The 27,919-nt window shown below is 29.3% G+C and overlaps 1 protein-coding gene across 4 annotated transcripts in view; it reads left to right on the top strand.

Annotated features, from left to right (window-relative positions):
* The first annotated feature begins 5,336 nt into the window (after positions 1-5,336).
* Positions 5,337-27,919, top strand: part of Cbl (E3 ubiquitin-protein ligase CBL) — a 148,181-nt gene continuing 125,598 nt past the window's right edge. For all 4 annotated transcript variants that reach the window (XM_067281853.1, XM_067281855.1, XM_067281854.1 and 1 more), the window contains exon 1: positions 5,337-6,122. In XM_067281853.1, coding sequence (XP_067137954.1) covers positions 5,575-6,122 — 548 coding nt within the window. In that variant the 5' untranslated portion in view covers positions 5,337-5,574. The remainder of the gene's footprint in view (positions 6,123-27,919) is intronic.

The following is a 27,919-nucleotide window of genomic DNA, read 5'->3' as shown; positions in this document are numbered from 1 at the left end:
CGCAACTCCTAGTTTATTTTCTTAACAGTTTAGGAATTTTACTCATCTAACCCCCACATATATTAAATATACAGTCATACCTCGGTACTCGAACGTTTCGAAGCCCGAACAAATCGGTACCCGACCAAAAATTTCGAAAAAAAAATGCCCCTGTTCCCGAACAAAATTTTGGTACTCGAACGGGAAAGCCCTCCAAGTCAGTTACGAGACAGTCCAGTTAGGCCTAAATTTATTTAAATTATTTAATTAAAATTCTAATTATTAAATTTAGCAAGAGATGGCGCCTAACGCCTAACTCTAGTACCAAATTATCTTAAATTATTAATATTACTATACCCATTTGCTAGCCCGATAATATGGCAGTTGTTGGTCTTTACGAGACAGTCATTGTTTCGCATGCACATTAACGCTGTGCTATATTTTTTGGATTAGCATCCTTTTCTTTTGATTTATTAGCCCTTAAACATGGGTCCCAAGAAGAATAAAAGTGAAAGTGGTCAAGTGAAAAGGAAAACAGTGAGAACAACAATCGAACTGAAAAAAGAAATCATTGCTAAACACGAAAATGGAGTGCGTGTTTCGGATCTCGCTGTCCAATATTCTATGGCTAAGTCGACGATATTGACTATTTTAAAGAATAAAGAAACAATAAAAAAATACTAGCGAATAACTGGGGATTGGAACGCATTAATCCATTTTACATTATTTGTAATGAGAAAAAATGATTTGGAGTCCGAACATATTGGTACTCGAACCTCTTTCTGGAACGGATTATGTTCGAGTACCAAGGTACCACTGTAATTTCAAGTAAATATGAAGTGAAAGATAATTCATATTTGATGTCTCTGAAAAGTGATAAGAATCACAACTTGTACAGTACATAACAGATTTTAAGTACAAAATTTTCTACACTCAGCAATGTATAATAAATTAATAAGACAAAACAATTTCAATTTATATACACCTATAGTCATATACTTTAGGAAACCTGATTTTTAAAAATTTCATTTACTAAATACTAACGTTTTATATAAATTTAAGCGCATTTTAACTTTAACTCGTGAATGATTTATTATTGTAAACTAAATATATTTAATACATATATGTTACCTGTAAAATGTCATTTTTTCCTCCTCATATTTTTCCATATTTCCTTTCTTATTGGTACAACCGAAAGCTACGCAATGTACCATTCATTACATTCTTGGAGTGAGACAACACAAACAATTTTAAATATTCTGAAATAAGATAATAAAAATAGGTACGAAGATAGGACTGTTAAGATTTCCAATATGGCGTCAATCGGCTTCAGCTGATTCTTTGCAAAGAGACAGTTAAGTTCCCTTTATTACCATTCTGTACTCGCTGAATGCAACAAAAATTTTAAAACAATTTTAAGTAATATTCTAAATGAAAAGTTTTATGCTTATAAACTATAAACAATCAATTTTTTCAAGATTTATAATAATTTTATTAATAATAATTATTTTAAAGCATATTTTAGCGCATTTTAGAGAATCTATTTTACATATGATAAAGTCAATCAAAACATATTATTACAATGAATAAATAATAAGTTTTTATATAAATTTAGCGATATTTTTGTCTATAATTTGATAAAAAATTATTATATAAAATGAACTAAGTGCATGTAGCTCACTCTTCATATTAAAATTTTAATTTATATTGTTTAATTTTCTTAAGTAAGTACTCATGTTTCAATTTTGAATAATTTAATTAATACAATACTTTAATAAATTTAAAATAAAATAAAATTATTTCAATGTAAATTTCAAGTTAACACGAATTTTGAAATTAATTTATAAGTTAATTCTTAAATTTAATACAACTAATATCTATTGAGAAATTTAAAATGACAGTTTCTTTCTTCTTGTGTAATATACAGTAGTTATAAATGACGTGTTTATCTGTTTGTTTCATAAACTAGTGTTGTGTAATTTTGTCATATTTAATTTACCAGCTACAAAAGTGACTTATAAATATTTGATACATGCTATTTCTTATTTGTTGTTGCGAGTGATGGTAAGTTAATATAATAAGTCTTCAGGAAAATTCTTTAGATAAGTGCTGAAAGGCAGCTTCTTTGTTATTCTACGAATGACATTTTTCTGAATGACATCTACTGATAAGTCATACAGACATTGACTTCTGTATAGAATTACTGAATGTGTTCAATATTTGATATACAATACATCAACATAGCCCAAAGAATTAAGTTGCTTCACTGACTATTGGCTATTAGAAGTTTTATTTCGTAAATATTATAAATTTTACAAAAAGGAATGCAATTTTCAATAAATATAATTATTCTTATTAATTACTGAAATAATATTTTATCTATTTTTAGTGAGATATATCATAAAACACTTTCGAGAAATGAACATAAGTGAATAGAACTGAAGTAAATTCTACAACTACAAACCAAAAACGATTACTTTAAAAATCTTAATATAAATCAAAAATATCAATAAATTGAAAAATTAAAAATAAATAATTTACATGTATTTTTTATTAGTAGTAAAATAATTAATTTATTTAAATAAATTAATAATAAAATTTGTTTTTAATATTAATTTATAATATATTAATAATATTTATATTTTATACACGTATATCATACACATGGGAAGAGAATAATATCGCAAGAATTTTTTGTTTTTAAATTTTCTTAATGAATGAAATAAATTTGAAAAACTAAAGTTAGATTTGTCTTTATAACAAATTAAATAAATAAATATTTAAACTATAAAATTACTTTTGTATTAAGTAATATTCATCTCACAAATTTAAATTAAACGTAATTAATTAAATAAAAAATAATGAAAAAGGAAAATAATTAGAGTTAAATTTTATATTTACAATTGTAATAGCTTTGAAAATATAAATAAAACGAAACTATTGTCATTAATAAAACTCGAATATATTGAAATTTTCTATAGATATTCACTTTAAGTGAAATCAAAGACAATTTCTTTCAGTGTTTTCGTGTAAGTGAGAAACTTCTCTGCTTAGATACTAAGCTATGCAGTGAAGTAATTATTAATGAGTCACGTAATATATTAAATTTATATTATACATTATTATTGAATATATATATATTAATTCACATAAATAATATTCTTGTTTATGCTCAATCTATTTATTCTTTAAAATCTTTAATACATTTAATATTATAAAAATAATCAAATAAAAATCTGTATGATGATCTTAGTATGTTAAAATTTATCATTTACATTCATAAAACATTTTATATAGTATACCTTATAAAATAACTTATAAAAGATGTAAAAGTTCTTATAAAATTAACTAGATTTATATCAATTTAAGGAATAATAACTATCTTATTTATTTAAAAAAAAAATATATTTATCAAATACTTACTAAGTTAAATGAATATTTTATATACCACTATAAATTTTAATTTCGCACTTTGTATAAAATTTATATAAGCAATTTATGCAGAATATAGCATACTTATATATTTTCTTACATATAAATATAATGACTAATAATATACAAAACTAATTTGAATGATACGAATGAAGAATATAAGTTGCTTTGCCTTAATGAGATACAACCATGGATATTATAACCAAAAATAAAATTTAATCTCATAAAATCAAAAAAGATTATCATTTGGTAGAATATATAGTTTTATTTACGCTGTTATTATTTAATATAAAATTTATATGAAACTTCTATAAATTTATATATGTTCAATCATATTTTAAATTGAAATAGCCTATAAATTGTTTTTTTTCGTAATTAAATTCTATTTGTTTTGAGTAAAGTTATAGAAATTATTTTAAAATTATATTTTGAAACATATATTATGAATTATATTTAAAAAAATCACATAAAAAGTTTTTCCAATTAAATATTTTTTAAGTCTTTATATACTCTCTTAAAATAAAATATTTATTCTAGTTAATATTTAGTCATTAGAAAAAATTAATGCTATTGAATTAAACATATTAATTTACATTTGAAAACAATATAATTTAATTCCTATTTTAACTAGTTAGTAATTAATATAATTTTTCACACTATTGCTTTTTATAGTTATCTGGAAAATTACGCCACGAAGATCTCTTCTTTGCAATACTGTACGGTATTGCAGTGAAGCAAACTTCTAAAGTTTAAATACTTTCAAAGTTTTACTCTTCTTTTAATTATTAATTAATAAATTAGTAAATTCCTTAAACATGAGTTAAAATTTATTTTTATATTAATATTTATTTACATATTTTAAAATAAACAGTTAATATTTATAAACATCTTTTAATTTACACAATTTATATACATAACTTTTTGTATACATATTTATTAATTATATTTACATTAGAACTAATGTAAATATAAGTAATAAACTAATAAACAATAGAACTAATGTGATATTTGCCTTCATTTATTATATTAAATTAAAATCATTTATAAGTACAAATTAATTTAAAAATACTTTGTATTACTAATGTATAAAGATATATATAAATTTTATTACTGATAATTATTACAGATAATAAAATTTCCTACTGTATTTGTAATTTGATATATAATTATATTAAGACAATGGGTGCGTAATGAACTAGCTAATCAAACGGGTGTGGATAAACCAGTCAGTTAACTTTCACTGCAGAATTATGAATCATTAATGAAGTTACGTCATATCGTTCTTCTTCCTTATAAGTTTATGTAATAATAAAAAATCAATAACAAAATGGATAAATAAATCAATAACATAATGATATAATTTTTTGTTATCGCTGATATACAGGCGGCCATAATGAATATTTAATAAAACATTTGTAGTTTATTATCACGCTGAACTTATAAATTCATTTAAAATATAAAAAAAGGTAATTATGTTTTAGAGTATTTTTATTTTATTCGCTGTAAGAGAGAATATTGTATAATATTTTAAACATGAAAATTCTTGAATTTTTTTCTTCTTTTGAATAAAGTGCATTAAAAGTGTGAAATATAACAATATAAAAAAATATATAAAAAATTAAATTTATAACATTTCTATGCCGGTTTAAATTTTATTTCTCGCATAATTCTACACAAAGATGTAAATTTACATGGCATTAGCCTACGTGATTCGCTGTAATTTCGATATGACTTCTGACATGTCAAATTACATCATTAACGTGACACTATATAATGATGAAATATAAATTTAATGAAATATGTAATTAAATATTAGTATTAAACATTAATTTTAGTTTAATAATATAAAATTGAAAGAGGAAAAAAATAATAATTTGAGAATTTATGAATGAATCGGAAATGATGTGGCCGTTTATGACAATGAAGCATGCCCGCCTCTCAACGGCCTGTTTAGTAACTAAGGCTTTATGTCGATTGCAGTGGTGGTGTCGTCTGCGGTGACAAGAGGAGTGAAGTCAAATTACGTGGATTATATTTGAAAGTATATTACAATCGTCGATTCTTATGGTCGTTTTCGTTAGATCGTTTTTTATTAGATAGCGGAGAAGGAAAAAAAGCAATGGAGCAGTATTAAATTGAAAATGAATCGTTCGGCGAATCAAGATGGCGGTGAGTAACAAGACGAAGAACTTGCAAGCGATGAACATCAGTTCGCTTTTCAGTCGTCTTCAGGGTGCATTTTCGGAAGCCATGGCACCGCCCAAATTTGTTATCGACCGTAGAACGATTGAAAAAACTTGGAAATTAATGGACAAAGTGGTAAAGTTGTGTCAACATTCAAAAATGAACCTAAAAAATAGTCCTCCCTTCATATTAGATATACTACCCGATACTTATCAACATCTTAGACTGATTTACGTGAAACATGAAGATAAAATGCACTTTTTAAATGAAAATGAATACTTTAGGATCTTTATAGAAAATCTAAATCGCAAATGTAAGCAGGCAATCAAACTATTCAAGGAAGGCAAAGAGAAAATGTTCGATGAAACCTCTCATTATCGAAGAAATCTAACTAAACTTAGTTTAGTTTTCAGCCACATGCTGTCTGAACTTAAAGCAGTTTATCCAAATGGAAACTATGCGGGTGATACTTTTCGCATCACCAAGAGCGATGCCGCTGAATTCTGGAAAAATTCTTTCGGTGACAGGTAAGTCAAAAGTAGTCGAAAGATTCTCTTTTTTTAAAAAAAGAGAATGCTTTTGTGGCTTTAAATTATCCAAAAATTTATATATATAAAGGTTTGTTATCAATTATCTTGTTCTTGTTATCATTATTCAAGTGTCAATTATTTTAAAAGGTGTTGTTTCCATAAAAATTATAATCAATTTTTTCTATAAGTGCAAACAAGAGAGACAAAATTCACAAATTCAGAGCCATACTTTCACTTTTTTATTATAATAAATATACAAAGATTCTGCATATTTATAATATTTTGTGCTGGTTTAAATACGTAATATGATACAACTATAAAATGCAATATATTGATTTATCGGCTCATACAATTATATGTAAATAATGTGTTTTCAGTTTTAAATTGTATTATCCGACCAATATGATTGGATTTATCTTTCAAACACACAAATAAACATATGGATTTGCATTTAGGATGTTTGTTTTAACAAAATTGAAATATAAAGATAATAGATTATTAAAAGTTTCTCAGATTTTTTAAAATAAGAATAAAAATAAGTTACGTAACATCTGTCATGAAAGTAATGAGATTGACATTAAAGAAAGCATTATTTTAAAAATTATTACGTGATAACATGTTTACATTTTTCTTTAAAATAGCTTTCCCACCTGGAAGCAATTTATGGAAATTTTCATTTATGAGGTCAGTCAATATATTTAGTTATGGATCTTTTGAATGTTTTCAGTTGTTTAAAAATTAAATTCAGTTTAGGAAAGAGAGAACAGTAGCATGGTGACAGATCTGGTAAATCATTTGCATCTTCATTCATGTTTCATACAAAATTTGGTAATTTGTAACACTGAAACTTGTAATGGAATAATAATTTCATTTCATTTGGATAGGATCAATAGCTGCACAGTTATTTTGTGGATATTTGTAATTTGCTTCATTGCATTTCAATAAGATATCCAAGATTAATCAAATTACACACTACCTAGGGAATTATGGAGGTAATATTGTGATGAAACATTTTTAAAATTGGTCTCTTTACTTTCATATGAGTATAAACTAACTAGGTTTCTTCAGTTAACATTTTAGAACATAATGATTTAGGTGAAAGTATGTTTTTATTAAAATTTCTACTGTTTAATATTGTGAATCACTTTTTATTAACTAATTTATAGCAAAATGCAGATACATCTGTAGTTGTCTCATTGTGGCTTCTTGAGATAAGAATTGTTTAGAAAATGTTTAAAAGTTTTTTGTTTTAGTGATATTTACATTGCTATTTTATATTAAACATCATAAATATGATTCAATGCACTGTTCTATTATGTTGTAACACACCAGTTTTGTATGTGTTAAAAGAATCCTTTGTAATAAATACTGTAGTCATATTAAGAGACACTTTCTTCTGTGCAAATATTTTTTAAAACCTATAAAATATGGTCAATTCTTGAGATCTGTTTAGAATTTTTATAGGAATTGCTAGAAATGAAAAGTAAGTATAGAAATTATAAACATTAGGTGAAATGTTTGTATCCTTAACATTACATTATGCATTATAATGTAATTTGGAAAACTTGATAAAATCACCAAAAGTCAAATAATATAATTTTAAAATAAACTTGTATTTATCTCAAAATCAGATTAAATGCGATTTTTTATAGTGATCTGATCTTGGAATAGATATTTCCTGAAAATGTTTATATCATAACAGATTTTATAATAATAAATGAATCAATTTTAGATAAACTTAAAATGAAAAAATATATGTCTGATTCCTATAATTTGGTATGCATAGATATAAATGAGATGTTTTTAGAGACTTTCTGTGTCAACTTAAGTTGGGGTATCCGAAGCAGAGATGGTCTTGGAAGAAATTTTAATTGTACATATATCTGACTCCTGTAATGTTTTAAGTATTTAGATTCTGTTTTAATGTTTATCATATTAAAGCTTTCTTTATTTTTCTGGCTCCTATAAGGTAATCTAAGTATACTATTTTTGATTCTTGAGAACTGATACATTGAACTCTCAATCCATGTATTGTCAAAATATTTTGCCCTCCTTATCCATGGATAGTGTAATGAATGGAAGCTGTATACACATCATCAGTACAAGCAATAGGATTTCAAGCCCTCCCTTACTTTCCACAAGTCTAAAAGAAAGTCTAAAACATCCATGGGAGTTGACCTCAATTTACAAACTAAACTTTAGAAATTTATTGATAGAATACATTTGAAAAATCACATGTATAAATTATAAACAGTTGAAAAAAATATTCTATTTTAATTTTAATAGGATAATTTGGAAAAAATTTAAGAATTATATATAAAAATGTAAAATTTAAATTTCTACTTGATATTTCTGGAAATAGAAGAAATCTACATTTTATGTTCATTGATTAAATATACATTTCAGCTTATGAAACTTTGGACTCATTTGCATTGTGTTATAACTGAGTTGAGCTTATATATACTGTAGTTCATTTAAAATCCCTGAAGTTTTTTTTAGTTTAGAAGGCAATTTTGGATTATCCATATTTTTCAGTTTTCCATGCCCACCCATGCACTGATTAGCATAGATAACCAGGAGTTCAGTGTATATGTAGTATTACTTGTGCGAGAGATTGGACTTGAGAGAGAAAAACTTTTTTCGGCTGAAAATTTAATTAAAAATTAGCTATAATTTTTCCCACGATTGTTAAAATTGTAAAGGATATGATTTTATCCCTCTGTGGACTCACTTTCCTTTCAAGATGATACATCAAATGTGTCACCAGGAACTTGGTGACAAGAAATTGTTATTGGATATAGGTGCTGCAACATTGCCAAAAAAAGGGAAAGGGGAAAAGGAGGAGGACCCCCAATAAAAGGCAATGACTGATGACGACAACAGGTTCGTCCTCACTGAGTTGCCCTTCACTCGGATACCTCCAGGATCCTCCTCTGTCTAGAGTGAACTCCAACGGTCCTTCAATCCATTCAAATCCCTTACCAGAGGTATCTATAGAACTTATATGTAAGCTATCTCTCTGAACTTAATCTCAGGAGGAAGCTTTAAGGTTTAAATATGAGATAACCTTTTTGTAGAACTAGCTTAATAAATGAAATTTGTTATTGTTAGACTTTTGTTTTTATAAAATCTGTTATGATATGACTATTGTTAGAAATTTGTTATTGGTGCACTTCCTCAATCTGTGCCATCCCTCGTATCAGATCCAAACGCCTACAACGCGATCGCGTGCACTGAAAAAAGAAAAGAAATTAGTGACCACTTAGGTTTGCGTCTGGTCGGATCTGGAACGCACTATGCTCCACTGTGTGTCTACCTTGAAGACACATTGGTGTTAGTCCTGACGAATTAGTCATTGCAGTCTTCGCTGATGCAATGTCACCCCTTCGGTCCTGTGGTGCCGAAGCATAGGGGGCGCTTTGCGCATTGTCACACTTGTAATGAATAATAATTCTATTATTTATATGTATACAAATATATATTCCAAAATTGTTTTTCTACTTTAAGTGATGTTTATTCAGAAAATGAATATAAAAAATAGTATTTATAGTAATATAACTATAATTGTCTGAATTTTAGTTTATTTAATTAGTTGTTTTTCAATTATATACCTATTATAATGAAAACTTTTTAACTTATATAACTAAAATAAGAACTATTTCCTATCCTTGACAACTATGAAAATTTCCTGTCAGTTGAATTAAAAATCTAAGTCTCATTCTATTATAATTCTGTTAACTTGTTCTTTAAATATTCTCCAAAATAATTTTGAATTTTCATTTTAATAATCAAAGTTGCAATAAAATTTCTAAATTCAAAAATAGCAAGATTTAACAAAACACTTATTAAATAATAAGAAGTTCTGCTTTTTTATATATAATAGTAAATCAATCATAACATTGTTTATAAATCTCTTACAAGAAACTATAATATTTTAAAATTAAGCTTATTCATTTATTCTTTGAAAAGAAAATTTATTTGAATAGTTATACAAATTTTTGTAAAATATAGCTATTAATCCATGGAAATACTGATATCAACTTCCTAATTTTGTGAAATTGACTTAGAATTGACTTTGATAGTGTTGAAATATGGATTATCCTAACTGGAATTTTAAGAAAATTAACTTAGTAAAAAACATCAGTAATTTTTTAAAATAGAGCATTCAGAAATTTTGGAGCAAGGATATTTACGTCTTTTCAGTTAGACCATCTAGTATATTTCATAGAAGAAGTGAAAGTAATATGACTAGTAAACCTGTATTTACTGTTTATTCAGTAGAATTAATAAAATTGGATTTAGAGGGATGAATCCAAGGAGGACTACAAAGGTTTAAGCTTGGCCCATTGACAAAAAATAAAAATAAATAAAAAATGAGAATTGGATACCATTAATTAATTAAAAACCCTCCAGGTGATCTTGCTGCTTTAAATAAGGGAGCATGGTGCAACTATCCCAAGGATGCTCTCTAAAGTAGACTTGACTGTATTATTACTTTTAATTTTTATCAAATGTGTTAAAAATGGTTTAGAGAATAGAATTACTTGATATTTGTTTTGGATGATCAAACAGGTAATTATTTTTCAATTTTGTAACTTAAATTTTTTATTGTATTTCCTGTATAATTTCAATCAAAAACTAAATAAATCTTTCATTTTTTATAAATCTAGAGTAAAATTTACCATATGATATTTTTTAATAAACCTGTGGCAATAAATATAAGTGCATCCCATTCATGGTTGTTATGAATGGTAAGAAAATTGGACTCATTTGCATTTAAAATGAAAATCATTTAATAAATAAAGTACTCTACTTGAGCTATAGTTTACAAAAAAATTGGCTCAATCACTGTAGCAGGCATCTCCATATATGTGTGAAATCTGGAAGTTAAAAACCTAAATTTCTGAATTATTTCACTCCTGATATACAACTGCTTAATCAACAAAATTCCATAACCAAAAAAAATGTTGACTCTTGACTGGCAACTATCATCCCATTTCTGTCAATAAGACACTATTCCCTCGCAGCCGGTAGATCAACTTGCATGATAATTTACAATTAGCGTCCGAGCTCGTCGTTTGTTTTGAATCCCGGAAACACCTATGGCCCTAATTGCAATCCGTTGTCGATCACGTGACTGGTTTTCTCATCAAAAACCTATAAAAGACGCTTCCTTCCCCCCCTAAAGGGGCTCTCCGATCATCTCTCCAGTACGACGTGCACTGTGCTATCGACTGGACCAAAAAGTTTCTAAGTTTTTAAGTGCCAGTCTACGACTCCATTTACCGGACTCCGTCTATTACGGAATTTATAGAGGTATGAACAAATATTTGTAAACTCTCTCTCTCCGGACCCCTTTTGTATATGAGGGTAGAAGTGTAGTTTTGTTCATTTTGATTTTAATAAATCTTGTTTTGTTATAAAATGGTCTCTTTCTTTAATGTCTGCTTCGCCTTATCGTCGACCCCATCCTTCCTCCTCCTCCACTCACGTAACGCGCCGTCGATGTAACAGCCATCCTTGACAAGTGAGTCGCCGGAAAGGGAGGTACGACTCCCTCTTACCTCCCCGGGATCTCACATATGCCTTAAAGCATTACCCCTTCAAAAAATCAGAGGCAGTAAATTTATACACACTAGTAACTCACTTAGGCATCAATGTGATATAAACATGGCAAAGATCTTGTGGAATGTTAGTCCACACTTCATGAAGAACTGTCTTCAGCAGATCTTTTCTTTGGGGCTTTCGTTTGCATATCCACAAGAAACAGGTATGAAAGTCCTCGATTGGGTTAGGATCAGGTGAATTTGGAACCCAGTCCATGATTTGGTCAATTTTGGCAAGACCAAGCATTAGTGGAGTGTGTTGTTTAGTGAGATCTTGCTGAAAGATTGCATCTCTGTATGGCCATAGATTGTCTACGTAAGGTTATAAATTCTGTTGCAAATTTTTTGGTAGCATTGCACATTGATAGTCCCATCATATGGAACCTAATCACCATTGCCACAATACCCAACACACACTCACTTGAACTGTGCTTAGAAACTTGACTTGTTACTTTACATGGTTTAGGGTGAGTCCTTCATTTGACTGGCAGATGACTGTCCTATATTTCTGTTTAGGACTAGGAAGGGTGACTTGTCAGGCCAAATCACTTCTGCCATTGAGCTTCTGTCCAAGACAGAATGTCAATGGCAGAAGTGATTAGTCCTGACAAGTCATGTAGCCTATGCAAACTGCTTTTTTCACTGAACTTGCAGCAACACCAGGCTTTTGCTTACTCTTGTATGAATCATAATCCATATCATGTAACTTTTTATTACCAGTTTATTGAAATACAGGCCAGTGTTTGTTTGTTCCACGGTTCTGCAGCTTCAAGAACATACTAGGTCAATATTTCATGACCAGTTGATGTAATAGTTGATCTTTCTTGACAGTAGTCATTGGTGATCTGTCATTACTGCATCCAGGTTGATAGAACAGGTTTCTTCAAAGTATGTGAGAAAGATTCTGACAATACTCATTCAAAAACAATTCCTGAGCAATCTGCCATATTACTGTTCCATTTTGTTATTACTGGAGGATCTTATAGAATACTTGTAATTATCCTGCCATTTTTTGCATTTTGAATAATCCAGAGACTACACAAGATTTTATAGTTTCCTTCATTTGCATATTACTGACTGAGCAATACACATAGCAGCAAAAACTTCATTCATCCAGCTGAGCAACATTTGGTGAATGGTGCGCATAAATTTATTTCCTCCAATTTTTCGGAGGAGTAATGCTTTCAGGCGTATATGAAGATGCCTGTTACAGTGATTGAGCCAATTTTTTTGTAAACTTTAGCTCAAGTAGAGTACTTTGTTTAATAAAGAATGTTCATTTCAAATGTAAATGAGTCCAGTTTTCTTACTGTTTATAACAACCACAAATGGTGTGCATATATTTATTGCCATGGGTAAGGTCTAACAATATCCATTATTTACGATTTATATTTTGACATCAAAAATAAAGTTTAATGAATATTATATATCTAAAAATAAAACTTTGAACAGCAATATATTGGTGGTTATATTAAAAGTGTACATTTTGCATTTATACAAGTTATAAATGCAATGTTTTAGTGTAAATACTCTTCTACTGAAAAAGTAAATAAACCAGTGGAAAGAGAATGTCTGTTCTTAATATTGTTATTTTTCATTAAAATTTTTGATACATAGATAAAATAACTAAAAATAGTATCAGTACATAAAATTAAGATAAGACTCTACATCTTAAATTACTCCAGCAAGTAGTATTTTTAATACACAAATGTGTTTTTGACCTAGTTTGATTTTGCAAATGAAGAAGATCCATAAACATACAATATTTGAATGAAAAGAACAATAATTTATTACTACTACAACAGGGAAGCTGGTTAGATAATGAGGTACTTGTATGTTGGTCTGTGTGTTACAAATTCTGAGGATATTTTTTGACACTTGGAAGAACTGGACACAAAAATAAACCTCATTTTCATTTTTCCCAGATAAAATATATCCAATAGCTCTTGAAACATCATTTATTTCATGTATGGGTTGGAAGGTTTACCTTTGAGTAATAAACAAATGATTCCTCCTCATTTTAATCAGACTATGATATTACTAATTAATTATAAAGATGATATGCAATTTAGACTAAAGGTAAGTGGTTAAGCCAATGTCTTGTATTAAGTTTAATAAGTAGAAATAAATTCATCAATTTAGAATATTCTGGAAGAAAAGATTGATCTGGCGGGGTGCTTAAATCCACAATTCCTGCTTATTGTGAAGGTCTGTTGTCAATTACACTAACCAGATCTTTGATTTTTGCTTCCAGACCAATTAATTTAGAAGATTTAACTAGTCAGGCCACTTGCCATTTCAGAATATTGTAAATTAATGAATTTATTTCTAATTTTTAAATTTAATACAAGATGGTGGCTTAACTGCCTATCTTTAGTCCAAATTGCATATCTTTATAATTAATTAGCAATATTATTGCTAGATTAAAAGCTGATGATATTAGTTGTGTTAATGATTTATCTGTGTTTAAAGTTAATGGATTTTTTAATATTTTATTTACATTTAAAAACACAGTAAAATAATTTAAATTAGTCAGTAAATATGAATAAGATAATTTTATTTTTATTTTTCTGTTACTATTTAACTTATATTATTGTTTTATATACAACTTGTAATCTACAAACATTTTTGATCATATTATTTTTAATTCTTCACTCCATGAAAAAATCTTTAAAATCCAGTGATGTGTGTTTCTACAACAGCTAACGTTTTCAACCCCTTCGGGGTCTTCCTCAGGCACATTTTTATTATTTAAATATAATTATTGTGTTTGAAATGGTTTTGATAATTAAGTAAATTAAACATTTTTAATTATTATGAGATACTACATTTATCTGTAAAACTGCATATCTATTTGATCACATTTATACTATCAATAAATTATTTTTTATCAAATGTAATTGTAGAGAAAATGAATTTGTTGTTAATATATATAATATACTGTAATAATTGCATCTAAAACCTAATGAATTACCTATTCAAATACTTAACCATTTGAACTTTAGATGTTTAAATGGTAATTCCAAGACATACTATTAGATGAATATAGGGTAAATTTAGGAATTTTACAATTAATGTTATCTTTTTATAATACATACAGCTTAATAGTATTGACAAAACAAATTAATAAAATTATTTCAAACTAACAAGTAAGAATATTAAACAATGAAGTCTAATATTTAACATGTATTTATTTTATTTTATTAAGCATTAAAAACAAAATCCAGTACTTGATTTTGGTTTGTGTTTTGGTTTGATTTAGTGTTTAATTACATATATTAGGGTTACCATATGTCTGTATTTAGTATTGACAATCCGTACTTTAAAGGCTCTATCCATGTCTGCACCAAACTTAGAAAAAATAAGCAAAATGTGTCTGCTTTTCAACTGATCATGCAGCCAATAGTTAAATCATAACCACTTAGATTTAAATCTGACAAAATATGCTAATTTTTTGATAATTATTATCGTATTTGTTGGCTAAGTGACAACATTGTATAAGAAAATGTAACAGCTCTGTTGCTTAGAACACATGTGCATAAACATCCATTATAAAGGTTTTTTTTTTTAATTTGATAGTATTTGTTATCTAAGTGGTAAAATAGTTTTTTTATATTTAAAATTGCATTCTATGCCCCAAAGGAAAGTGTACATTGAAACTTTATATTATATATGCCTACATTAACTAGATTGAAAAATATGAATAAATTCCTTTTATTTTGCCTCACTGTCTGGATACTTTTAGTGATAGTTTGTTTGTATTTTGCCCTCAACTATTATGGTAACTCTTCTTATATCCAGATGTTTGTTGTTGAATTTGTATTTATTTCATAAATTAATAAACAGTAGGCATAAAAGTGCCTCAAAAATTTATTAAAATCATGGATTATTTTAAGTGGGAAATTTTTTTTAATATGTATTTAATTATTTGAATTTAATTTTTAAATTTTTGTTTTGATATTCTTAAATTATGGTTTATTCTTTCCTGTTGACATTTGAAAATGAATGTAAATGAAAACACTTTTTAAAAATATTGACTTTCTGATATTAAGAGTTGACTTTTAATGTTAAAGTCAAAGTAAAGTACAGAACATATAACATTTTTAACATATTACTAATTAATGTATAATTTATTCTTTTTAAATGTTTGAAAGAATTATTTATATTTTATGAAAATAAAAATGTTTTGATTTATCATTAATTATTCAGGTTGTAATATAAATCTTCTGATACATCTAAAGGATGTCAAAAATGTTAAATTGTTAACTTTTTAGAGTAATTTTGTTTTCCTTAAATAATTAGAGATAATGAGCTACTTTAAGAAAAGAAACAATTAATTGATATAGTCATTGAAATATAAATAGGAATTAATTTCTGAAATATTTTATTCATTTTCTCAAATACTATTTATTATAAAATTAGTCAATCTTAAAAAGAGAGAGAATAATTAATAGGTCATTCATTGTAGAACTTATCTGTTTGCTATTAGATTCATTTCAAAATAAATGATTAAGTTAGTGTAATGATTAAATGCAGCATAAAAAAAGAACATAAAAGCCTATTTCTCTTTATTCATTTAGACCTAATTAATTTAAAATATAATTTTATCTGAAAATTAAGCAGTTGATACTTTGTTATAATATAATTTTGATTAAAAAGAATGTACAAAATGCTTTGTTATTATGCAAAATATGCAAGGGATATTGCATTGTCCTAAAAAGTATTAGAAGCAAGTCCATAAAAATAGAAATGAATTAAAATTAAATTTACTATAAATATTTTTAACTATGAAGAATAGCTGGAAATTAAGTTTGCTTAATTTATTTTCTGAATTATAATAATGTATATAACATTTATATAATAGATATTTATTCATAATATTATGATGTTTTTTAACATATATAATATAGTAATTGTTATGATTATTTATTTGATTACTATGCTGACTATATAGAAAAATAATTTCACTCAAGGATAAATTTATTACTTTTGTGTATGAGATCTTTGCATCTAGTAAATGTCAAAATCTAAATTTTAGTGCTAGGAAGTTTTATAACAGCATTCTATCTGAAATATTACTTAGAAACAAAGATTGCTGTTTTAATATTAAACAAATACACCAGTGGTTCCCAACCTTTTCTAGGATGTGGAACACTTTTGTGAGCAATTTTCTTTAGCGGAACACTTACTTAAGTTAATATGAAATACATAAGCTTGTCATCAGTTATTTTATTAGAATTGAGCAGTTATAATTCAAAATCTCTACTCATATTATTAATGCCAATTCTAAGACAGGAAAAAATATATCTAAATAACTTTAATGGGAAACTTGTGCCTGATGTTTTTTACATATTTCATTCAGTTTTTATCGTTGCCTTTATCTTATTCGAAACAATAGTACACTCCATAAGTACGAGTCATACATATATATTTAGGTTTATGAAAATTTTATGATTTTAATTTTTTGGTATTCGGCGGCTGGAATACGATTGTACACTTTCCGATTTGCGACTAAATCTGCGGAACACTTGGGAGATGCTTAAGGAACACCAGTGTTCCGTGGAACACTGGTTGGGAACCACTGAAATACACCAACAACTGCCATAAATGATCTGGCTAAATTTTGGATAAATGATTATAGATTAGAAATAAATTTGGCACTAGAGTTAGGTGTTAGGTGCCATCTCTTATTAAAATTAATAATTATAATAATGAATTAATTAATTTAGATTAAACTGGAAGAAAAGAATCGGCCTGAAGCAGGACTCAAACCTGCAACTCCCGCTTACTGTGTGGACTTGTTGCCAGTTACGCTACCTGGACCTTTGGTCCGATCGTCTCTTCCAGCATATATAAGACTAGTTTCTTTTCTTCCAGTTTAATCTAAATTAATTAATTAAATATTATAATTATTAATTTTAATAAGAGATGGTGCCTAACACCTAACTCTAGTGCCAAATTTATTTTTAATCTATAATCGTTTATCCAAAATTTAGCCTGATCATTTATGGCAGTTGTTAGTGTATTTGCTTATGATATCAGGTTTTGTTTTGTTGTATGTTGTTAATATTAAAAAAATTTCAAAATGGTAAATCTAAATTATAACAGGATTATAAACTCGGTGGAAACTAATTAAACGTGTGATGGCAGCAATATATTATGTAATATTGCAAAGCAGCAAAACCAAAGAGAAATTGTTTCTTCTGTTTTATGAACAGTGTTCTTCATTGTTTTGCTAGTTAAGGAATTTTTTTCTTTTAATATGAACTTTCTGTAATTATATTTGAAAATCTCAAATTGTATTATAACAATGAATCTTTTTATTTTTACAAAATCAGCTCTTTGATATAGCCAACAGTTAGGCTCATCTTTATTATATCATACTGTGACATAAAATTGTCATAAATTACTAGTTAGTTCTGGATAATTCTTTCTTGAAACTTATTGATGCTTGTGGATGCACCAAACTTTCTATCATAAAATTTCTATAAAAATCACCCTTGGACCTGGATTAGTAATATCTATATCTCATTGATATTAGCAACATGTCCTTTGTTGTATATTGAGGTTTTGAATATTGGTATGATGCATACCTATTTTATGTTTAATATAGTTGTTTTGCATATACAGTAAGACCCCACTTAATGCAGGGGATGCGCTCCTAGATGACGACAAGGCACTAAACGAAACAGCATCAAACGAGGTCATTTTAACATAGAGTAAATAGGGATAGGGAAACATGCTACCGAAAATAAACAAATTTTACTTTAATTTTAGGTTATATTATTATACAAATTAATATAAAAATATGTTAAATAACACACAAACATATGCACACAGAAATGTAAAGTTCATTTTTTGTGACAAAGGTCCTGACTTTTCTGAAATTCTTGTTTTTTGCGATAAAGTCTTGAAGTTTCATTTGTTGTTTTTTTCTTTCCTTAAGCAAATGTCAGTAGTGAGAAGATCGCATCCAAAACGCCTCGTTTTGTTTTTGCACTCCTTTCAAAATCCGGATCATTTGCTACAATTTGATCAATGATTTTGGTTATCGTTACCAAACTTTTACTAAGGAAAGCTGTAAAGAAATTTTTTGGGTTCTTCGTTTTCAGAATCTCTATTTTCTAGTTCTACATGAATTCCTTGTTCTGCCAGTTCTTGGAGGTCGTCATTGGTAAGGCTCTCACCAGAAACCTGCTGTAACTCCTCAATATCCTGCTCGTCTACATCTCCTACTCTTGCTGTATCGATTAAGTTGACAATTTTGTCAACCTAACAATGCAGCGATAGGCTCTTCTCAATGAGAATGCTTGGATACCTTCATCCATAACTTCTTCCACACTCTGTTTATGTATTTATCAGTTAATTCTTGCCAAGCGAAGTCGATATTTCCTATGGCATCTATGATGATTATATTTTTCCAAAATTGCACTAAACAAACAAAGCTTCAAAGAAAGTACACCTTTTTGCCACCTTTTTCTGATTGGTTCGTGTTCGTAAATAATCGTATCATATATGAATCAATAAAATGCCATGATAATTTAAATTGCCGTAAATTTTGAGCTTTTTTTTTTCTTCAAGGCTTCGAGCAGACCACATTATATCGAATCAGTGTTAAGTGGGGTCTTACTGTATTTCATTTTAAAAAACAAACATTAAAGAAATAAGGCGGTATGCAGAAGTTTTGTCACATTTTATCATTTATTCTAAAAGTAAGCCAAATGACCAAATAATAAAATTGAAAAAGTGAAATAGGACAGGCAAGACATATTAAAAACTTAGGTTGTTTTTTTTTTATTTATTTATTTTGAAGGGGAAAATCTATGGTAATTTGTTTTTGTCCAATGTAATTGTTTGATTGTCTCCTTTACATTTGTCCAAAAAAATTTTTGATGAATTCATTTTATGTGATAAACTTTTTTGTTTTTTTCCAGTGGCTATCATTTATTGTGCCAGTACAAATAATTGATCAAAAATTTTAGACAAACTGCTTTCTTTACAATATTTTTTTCATTTTATAAAAAATATCACCAAGAAAGCAAAGCTTGTTCTGAAGATACCTAAAATTTTTAATCAGTTAGTACTGCTTGTACTAGCATAATTTCATTGTCTTACATTAAAAAAAAAATGTAAATAGACTACTTAGAAATAGTGTAATATTCTAAAATATTTCATTGCTTTTAATATATATACATATGAGGTTGTTTGTTTGTTTGTTCACTATACACTCCAAGACCATTTGACCAATTGCTACGAAACTAGGCAGTTACATTCACATACTTCTTAGATAATGTTGTATATCCAATCCCAAAATATCAATTGGATTTCTATAAATTGACTTTTATTTACATTCGATTCACTGACTTTACATGCAGTGTCATCTATTGGCAAAAATTTTAAAAAATAACAAATTAATATAATTCTTATATATATTTTTTAAAATTATAATAATTATAATATTTTTTTATATTATATTCACTTAATTACTGCGACAGTAATATAGTGTGAAATAGATGCTCAATATCATTATTGTGACAGGTAGCATATAGCACTTGCCTGCATGGAATTGAAAATATTTTACCTGTGAAAAGTCTATAAGCATTTAATTTTCCACATTTAACAACTTGGGTTTTTTCATTTCTGAATGATACTTTCTTAACTCTAATTCTAATAAGTGCCCTCCACTGGCCATGTGGAGTTTTCCAATTTTCTTAGTAACACTTGGCCCACCAGTGGCCTAGCAGTTCTGTTCTGTTCCCTGAACACTGGCAATTTGATCAATGGGTTTGCGACTTGCCAGGATGGCCTGGCAATGTGGAGTTTCCCAGGTTTTCTCCATGTCTTCAACGGCTAGAGGCCAATTACCCTTAAAACACCTCACAGAAGGCATCCCCGAGGCAGATTGCAAAGTGTTGCATTGCTGTAACCAAATAAACCAAACCAATTCTAATGAGCAATTGTTAATTGTGAAATCATGACAGTGCTGAGCTGCAATTTTTTTGTCACAATGTTCTGTTTTTTAGTGATGTATTGCCCCTGTACATCACACTTTACCTTTTAGCAACAGTGTCGTGTTGGTCATCTATCTGACTCCATTCAGGAGAAAATTTTGAATTGAAGTAACATGACTTCCATTCCAAACTAGAATTTTGTATATAGTTAAGCTGGGCCTCCTGCCTCTAAGCTTTCCTCATCTTGTCAGGACTTTCATCTAACTCATTTCTCAAGATTAAGAAAGGACAGACAGCAGCCGGATGAGTCATAATTTATAGGTCTACAATTTTTTCAGGCTGCACCGCAATAATTTTCTATAAATGCAATATTCATGAGAATATACTTTCCGCTTAGTTTATACAATCTGTTGCAGAAATATAAACACTTTATCATCAAAACAATTGTTCTAGCATTTTTAAAAGAGTTTTTTATTTAAACAAGTCACATGAAGTCTTTCAGATGTTAAGGTTAGCAACTTCGATTACATGCGGGGACCATCACAACCTATCCAACACAGAATACTTTTCAAATATTAATAGTAGGTCTGTATTAATTAGTAATCATTGAACATTTTGTTTTTCAGGATGAGGTCAGTGATTACTTTTGGTCGAATTACTTCGACCCCCTCCCTCTGCAACAGTCTTCTTTCTATCGGACCAGTGGTATGGTGGCATTTGAATAGGAAAATTACATAATACAAGTTACCAGCCTGCACAAAATATGTTTTAAGTGGTTTTTGGGGATGACACATTTAAATATTTTGTTCTTTTTTGCAAAATTTGATATTTGGCTGTTAATGGTAAAATTTCTCAGGGTTAACATTAGGAAAAAATATATCTTAAAATATTTAATATCATATTTTTGGATTGATGAAATAAGGAATGCAACATGTGAAGATCTCCTTGGAGAACTTTCTATGAGAAATGGCCCCTATTTAAGTATTAACCACATGAGAAAAATGGAAAATGCCACATGGCCAGCCTGTTGATTGAGCTTGAATCTATGACCAACTACCAGTGTTTGAGTATTTATAGTCTCTTTTGCTGAAGTGTAAACATGAGAGTCTGAGCTGGAAGGTTCTGTGTCAGATGAGAGGGATAGAAGTACACATGATTAACATGTGAAGAATATTAGAATTAAGAGTAAGTAATAAAATTTTGTAAAAAAAATTTGGGGATTATATAGATTACTCCCTATGGAATTTCAGAACTTTGAGTATATATTTGAACTTGGGACAGAGACGAGTTTCTACTTTTGGACCGGAGACGAAAAATAAGAAAGTTATCATATTTATGATTTCTTGCCTTTCACAATGCATTCTATGACATTTTAGAGTTAGTTTTCCACTAGGTGGCACTGCTTGTAGTTTAGTATACGTTTCCTTTTTTTTTTCTTTTGTTCAAGAACTACCGTGAATCAATAACTAGTGACGTTAAACATTGGGCGGCCTGCTGGTGGCTTCCCTCCGGAGAGAGTCTGTTGGGAGCATGAACGGTCAAACGCCATCTAGTGGAAAACTCTAAAATGGCATAGAATGCATTGTGAAAAGCTAGAAATCATTAATATCATAACTTTCTTATTTTTGGTCTCCGGTCTAAAAATAGGGTATCATTGAACTCGTCTCGGTCCCCTGAGTTCAAATATATATCAGTCCTGAAATTCCACAGGGACTAATCTATAGTACAGTCAAAAATTTTAAAAATAAAATTGAAGATAGTCTGTTTAAAAAGGAACCACCATTTATTCACTTTCAATGTTCCAGAACACAAACTTATGACAACTGACCTTTTAAACAGAATTTATCTTCAATTTTATTTTTAAACATAATTGTCATCTGATGGAATTCTATAATTGCAAAAAAAAAACAATAAAATTGTTTATGATAAAGATAGTATAAAAAAGTTTTAAAAATGAAAAGCAAAACAGCTGAAAGAGATCAGATCTATGTCTCAGCTCCCAAGGGGTAATCATGTGTTTACCTCCATCCCTTCATCTGATACCCTTCCAGCTCAGGCTGACTTATGTCTACTTTTTCATTGCATGGACTATAGTGTATTTAAGCCATCCCATGCCTTTGACACTTGGTCCCAATTTTTTTTCATTGTATTCTGGTTTAAAAAAATCAAAAATAGAAAAAACATGCTTTTATTTATCAGGAAAAATAAGAGTTAAATTTTAATTGTAAATGCCCTTTTTTATTATTACAGTATTTTACATCAATACATGCAAGGGCTGCTTTGTTTAATTTAATAAATATTTCTATAACTATGTTTTTATTCAAGAGGGGCTAGTTAGAGGTTACCCATAGCCTGCTAAAGATTGGAGAAATTCATTAGGCTATGAGAGATTGCAACTTTACATTTAAGACATAAGACTTTTTTTATTTTTACATAAGTTGTGTCTTATGGGCTGTAAAATATGGTTGTTTTTTTGCATTAACTTCATTTTTTTTAAAAATAATTGTTTCTTTCTAACGTATTTTAAAATTTGATTATTATCTGAGTCAGTCATTTTATATTATGAGACTAAAGATTTTTAGATTTTTCATCTGTATGGATGTGACATTGGTAATATTTATATTTTGCAATCTATTAAATAAAGCATTTTATATTTTCTTTAATTAGAATTAATGCTTTTTTTATATTATAAAATTCTTGAAACAGAGTTTAGGATTGCAGGGAAAAGAAACAGAATTGTTTCTCAAAAATTCAATGTGTGACTAAGGATGATGCTTAGAGCATTATGCATGCAGTGTGATGTATGTTATTAGGTTTAGAAAAGTGAATTCAGATGTAACTTAATTGGTAATCTTATAATTATATCAAAATGCTAGTTTAGTTTTCTTGCAGAGATTGATTAACATTTCATTTCTTTAATAACTGGGCCTCTAAATTAGTGGTTCCTAAGTAGCTAAAAGCTGTGTATTATTATTATTTTTTAAATGTAAGTCACAAATTCCATACTTTTTGAAAGTTTTGTAGTAGTGTAATAGCTTTAGTTGAGAGGTAGGTAGCAACATTAAAAAAAAGATTAGTATAATCTTTTTTTATAAGAAGTTAAAAAAATATGAAATCAGTGTAAATATCATGGGAAAAATCAAGCTGTTTTTGTTTTGAACAATTCCTTTCATATCTGATTCAATGTTTCCTACTTTTAACCTTAAATCAGGATCAACATTAAGACAATTTCTGTTTGTCTTCAGATGACAAAATATCAAAAATGTTTGTATAAAAGTTCTGAGATTCGAATAACCATTGTGTTCGCAGTTTTAAAAATATATTTTTTAGAATATTGTAACGTTGTGTATATAAATTCATTGAGCGCATGCGTATCATGCACAAAAAAATTTACAAATGATAGCAAATATTAATCTCTTTTCACACATAAAACAGTGGAGGGCTGCACTAATAGGAGGAGTTTCGGTGGTTTTTACCCTCATAATAGATCTTCCAAGCCTTAGAAATATTAATCGCATCCTTGGAGTTGATGCAGTTATTGCATAGAGGAGTATAGCATGGTTTGTAATAGACCTTGGTTGATATCTTGTCACCTTCCAATTGTATACTGATGTCAAGGACCTCTCTCCCATGAATTTGATATCTCCACTTCTGAGTACAAAGTCTCTCTTCTTCAGAACTCCTTTTCAATGTATAGAGTTTTTCATTTGTCTAGACAAGAGGTTTCCAACTTATTTTTATCATGGAACCCTTTTCACTGTAATAAAAAATGTTGGAACCTCAGATATCAACAAATTAAAGCATACTAGGTAGCCACTTTAAATTACTGAAACTCAAAATAAAATTACAATTAAAAATAAAATTAATTAATTGAAATTGAAATCAATTGAAAATTAAAACAATGTTTTTAAAAACCGTTTTATTGATAAACTGTACTTCTGGAAACATAAGTCCAGAAGTGCAGTTTATCAATAAAACCATAGCTGTAAGTTTGTTTGGATCCTTTATTGGTGCCACTATATCATCTCGTGATGCCATAGAGACAGTGTTGAGGAAGTATTGGTCAAATGTGTATGTTCATCAGTTCGAAGCAAGAAGGCATTTTCAAGATAACATTACATTAATTATGATGAAGAACACATTTAAATGGGCTTGGAGATTGTCATTATTTTCTGGAATGTATTCAACATTTGTATCTTGTGTGTATATAATAATAAAAACCGTTTAAAAGTTGTTTTGAAATTTTCAAATTGTAAATAAAATTTATTTTTAAATTTACGTTATTTGTGTGCAGTGGTGGAAGAACATTTTGCATTTAATATATATATAGATTTGCTGATCGTATTTTTATTTATATGTTGGATCCTTTTTAAGGATATGATTTCTTGAATGATTTTCTAGTTTTAGTTTGTTTCACTGTTTTTATGGTTTCTATTACCTTGTCAAACCATATATAATGATTTCAGTTTGTTCCATTACTGATAAATTGGTTCCCACTGTTTATAAAGCTATAAATAATTTTAGCACATGTATAATGGATCAAGTCCTTGTATGACAATACAAGGACTTGATGCACATCGAGACTACAATTACACCTCGCATCCCAAATCTACATTGGCACATTTATACATTACTAGACCTGACCAATTTTATTGTGGAACCCTAAATTTTTATTGCAGAACTCTAAGGTTCTGCAGAATACAAGTTAGGAACCTCTGGTCTGGACCAAACTCCATTTGTGTGTATGTGGATTGTAAGAAATGATGAAGCTGATTCTGTGTGGATGCATAAAGTTTGATATTGTTCATGTACATGAGGTGTGATAATGTGAACAGTGTTATTTTGTTGTGTCTGATATTGTAGCCATATTTTATTTTGTTTGATGTGTTAGATAAAGGGTTAAGTACAAGACCGAGCCAAAGAGGACTCAAGAAGTCGCCTTGAAAAATTCCTCACTTGATGTGTATTTTTTTATTTGTTTTTATGTGAATGTTATGGAAGTTAAGATGTAATGTTCTCCAGTGGAGCATGGTAGAACCAAGGAAACTAATGAGTTTGGAATGGATTTTATAGAAGCAAAGTGCATGCAGCACTATGTGTGACACTGTCAAATGCTTTTCTGTAATCAATGTATGCCATGTGTGTGCATTTCTATGTTGCTTATGAACTTGCTGTAGGATAACAGTCAATGATATTTTCTGATAATTAGCACTGAGTTCAGCGTTAACGTAGATTCTTCTTTTTATTGCAAGCACTTTCGACGAAAAATTACGATCGTCGTCTTCAGGCGAATATGGAAAGAACAAAATTTGAAAGAGGCACGTGCCGAACGTTCCAAACCGAATAACGGAAGATTTTCGTTGGCGAATTTTTAAAAATATAATGTATTCTTTTAGCGTTCGGTAACTTCGCCGGTTCGAAGGAGATTTTAGATCGGCACGAATTGACGGTGCATGCGCTGAAAAGCTCACACGCTACGTGTGCGCTTGTCGGCGTGCTTGAGTGTTTATGCGCTTGTAAAGAGTGACCCAAATTTCGGGCAAGTCCAGGGTGGGGACGTTGCATGCCTCTGCTGTTATTGTGAGGATCGCTTCCCAGATGAATATTATTTTTCTATTGTTGGAGCTTTTTAGGAGCGCTGTTTCTGACCAAAGCGGAGTGTAACCTTGTTGTAGAACTTTTTTGGTCAGCTCTGTTGTTTGCCTTCCTTTATTTATATCATCCAGATGTGCCACATAGGTTCTTTTCTCCGCTTCTGCGATGCACTTACGTTTATTTCTAATTAGCTTGGTCAAAAGGGACTGTTCTACTTTCGGAAGCGTTCCTCGAATACACTCCGGAAACTTTTTGCGCTTAAGTTGTATGCATTTGGGAACTACTCTTTTGGCTCTGCACGTTAGTAGGAAATGTAGTTGGGCGAGCAATTTTTGCCATTCTATCTGTAATTTCAACAACGTGAAGAAACAGTTTTTCGCAGTTTCCATTGCTTGTAGAAAATAATAAAAGTTAACTCACGCCAAAGTTGCATATATTTCTGATAATTAGCACTGAGTTCAGCGTTAACGTAGATTCTTCTTTTTATTGCAAGCACTTTCGACGAAAAATTACGATCGTCGTCTTCAGGCGAATATGGAAAGAACAAATTTGAAAGAGGCACGTGCCGAACGTTCCAAACCGAATAACGGAAGATTTTCGTTGGCGAATTTTTAAAAATATAATGTATTCTTTTAGCGTTCGGTAACTTCGCCGGTTCGAAGGAGATTTTAGATCGGCACGAATTGACGGTGCATGCGCTGAAAAGCTCACACGTTACGTGTGCGCTTGTCGGCGTGCTTGAGTGTTTATGCGCTTGTAAAGAGTGACCCAAATTTCGGGCAAGTCCAGGGTGGGGACGTTGCATGCCTCTGCTGTTATTGTGAGGATCGCTTCCCAGATGAATATTATTTTTCTATTGTTGGAGCTTTTTAGGAGGCTGTTTCTGACCAAAGCGGAGTGTAACCTTGTTGGAACTTGCCCGAAGTTTGGGTCACTCTTTACAAGCGCATAAACACTCAAGCACGCCGACAAGCGCACACGTAGCGTGTGAGCTTTTCAGCGCATGCACCGTCAATTCGTGCCGATCTAAAATCTCGCTTCGAACCGGCGAAGTTACCGAACGCTAAAAGAATACATTATATTTTTAAAAATTCGCCAACGAAAATCTTCCGTTATTCGGTTTGGAACGTTCGGCACGTGCCTCTTTCAAATTTGTTCTTTCCATATTCGCCTGAAGACGACGATCGTAATTTTTCGTCGAAAGTGCTTGCAATAAAAAGAAGAATCTACGTTAACGCTGAACTCAGTGCTAATTATCAGAAATATATGCAACTTTGGCGTGAGTTAACTTTTATTATTTTCTACAGAATAACAGTCAATGAGTAGTTTTTTTTTACAACCTTTGTGATTTCTATAGCAGTCTTTTTGTTGTTCTGTAAGAATATTGTGTTCATCAATATGACTGTATTCAGTATTTTGTTTGTAATGCAAGAAGTAAGTCTTGTTAAATGTTGGAAGACAAGTAATTTGTCTGTACTGTGCATGGTCTTTGGTGTTATTGTTTTTTGTTGATATGAGTTAAATGTTTAGTCAGTTCCTGGTGCAGGAATGTGAATTTGTAAAGTACTTGTACCAGAAATTGTGAGTGTTCTCTGTTCTAGGTATTGTTTCAGTTGTGTGCTTTCTGCATTGTGCAGTGGAT

The sequence above is a fragment of the Centruroides vittatus genome, unplaced genomic scaffold, assembly GCF_030686945.1.
Source record: "Centruroides vittatus isolate TY-2023 unplaced genomic scaffold, ASM3068694v2 contig_927, whole genome shotgun sequence".
Classification (NCBI taxonomy): domain Eukaryota; kingdom Metazoa; phylum Arthropoda; class Arachnida; order Scorpiones; family Buthidae; genus Centruroides; species Centruroides vittatus.
Note: the sequence above shows the minus strand (reverse complement) of the source record. Positions and strands in the feature narration are given on the sequence as shown.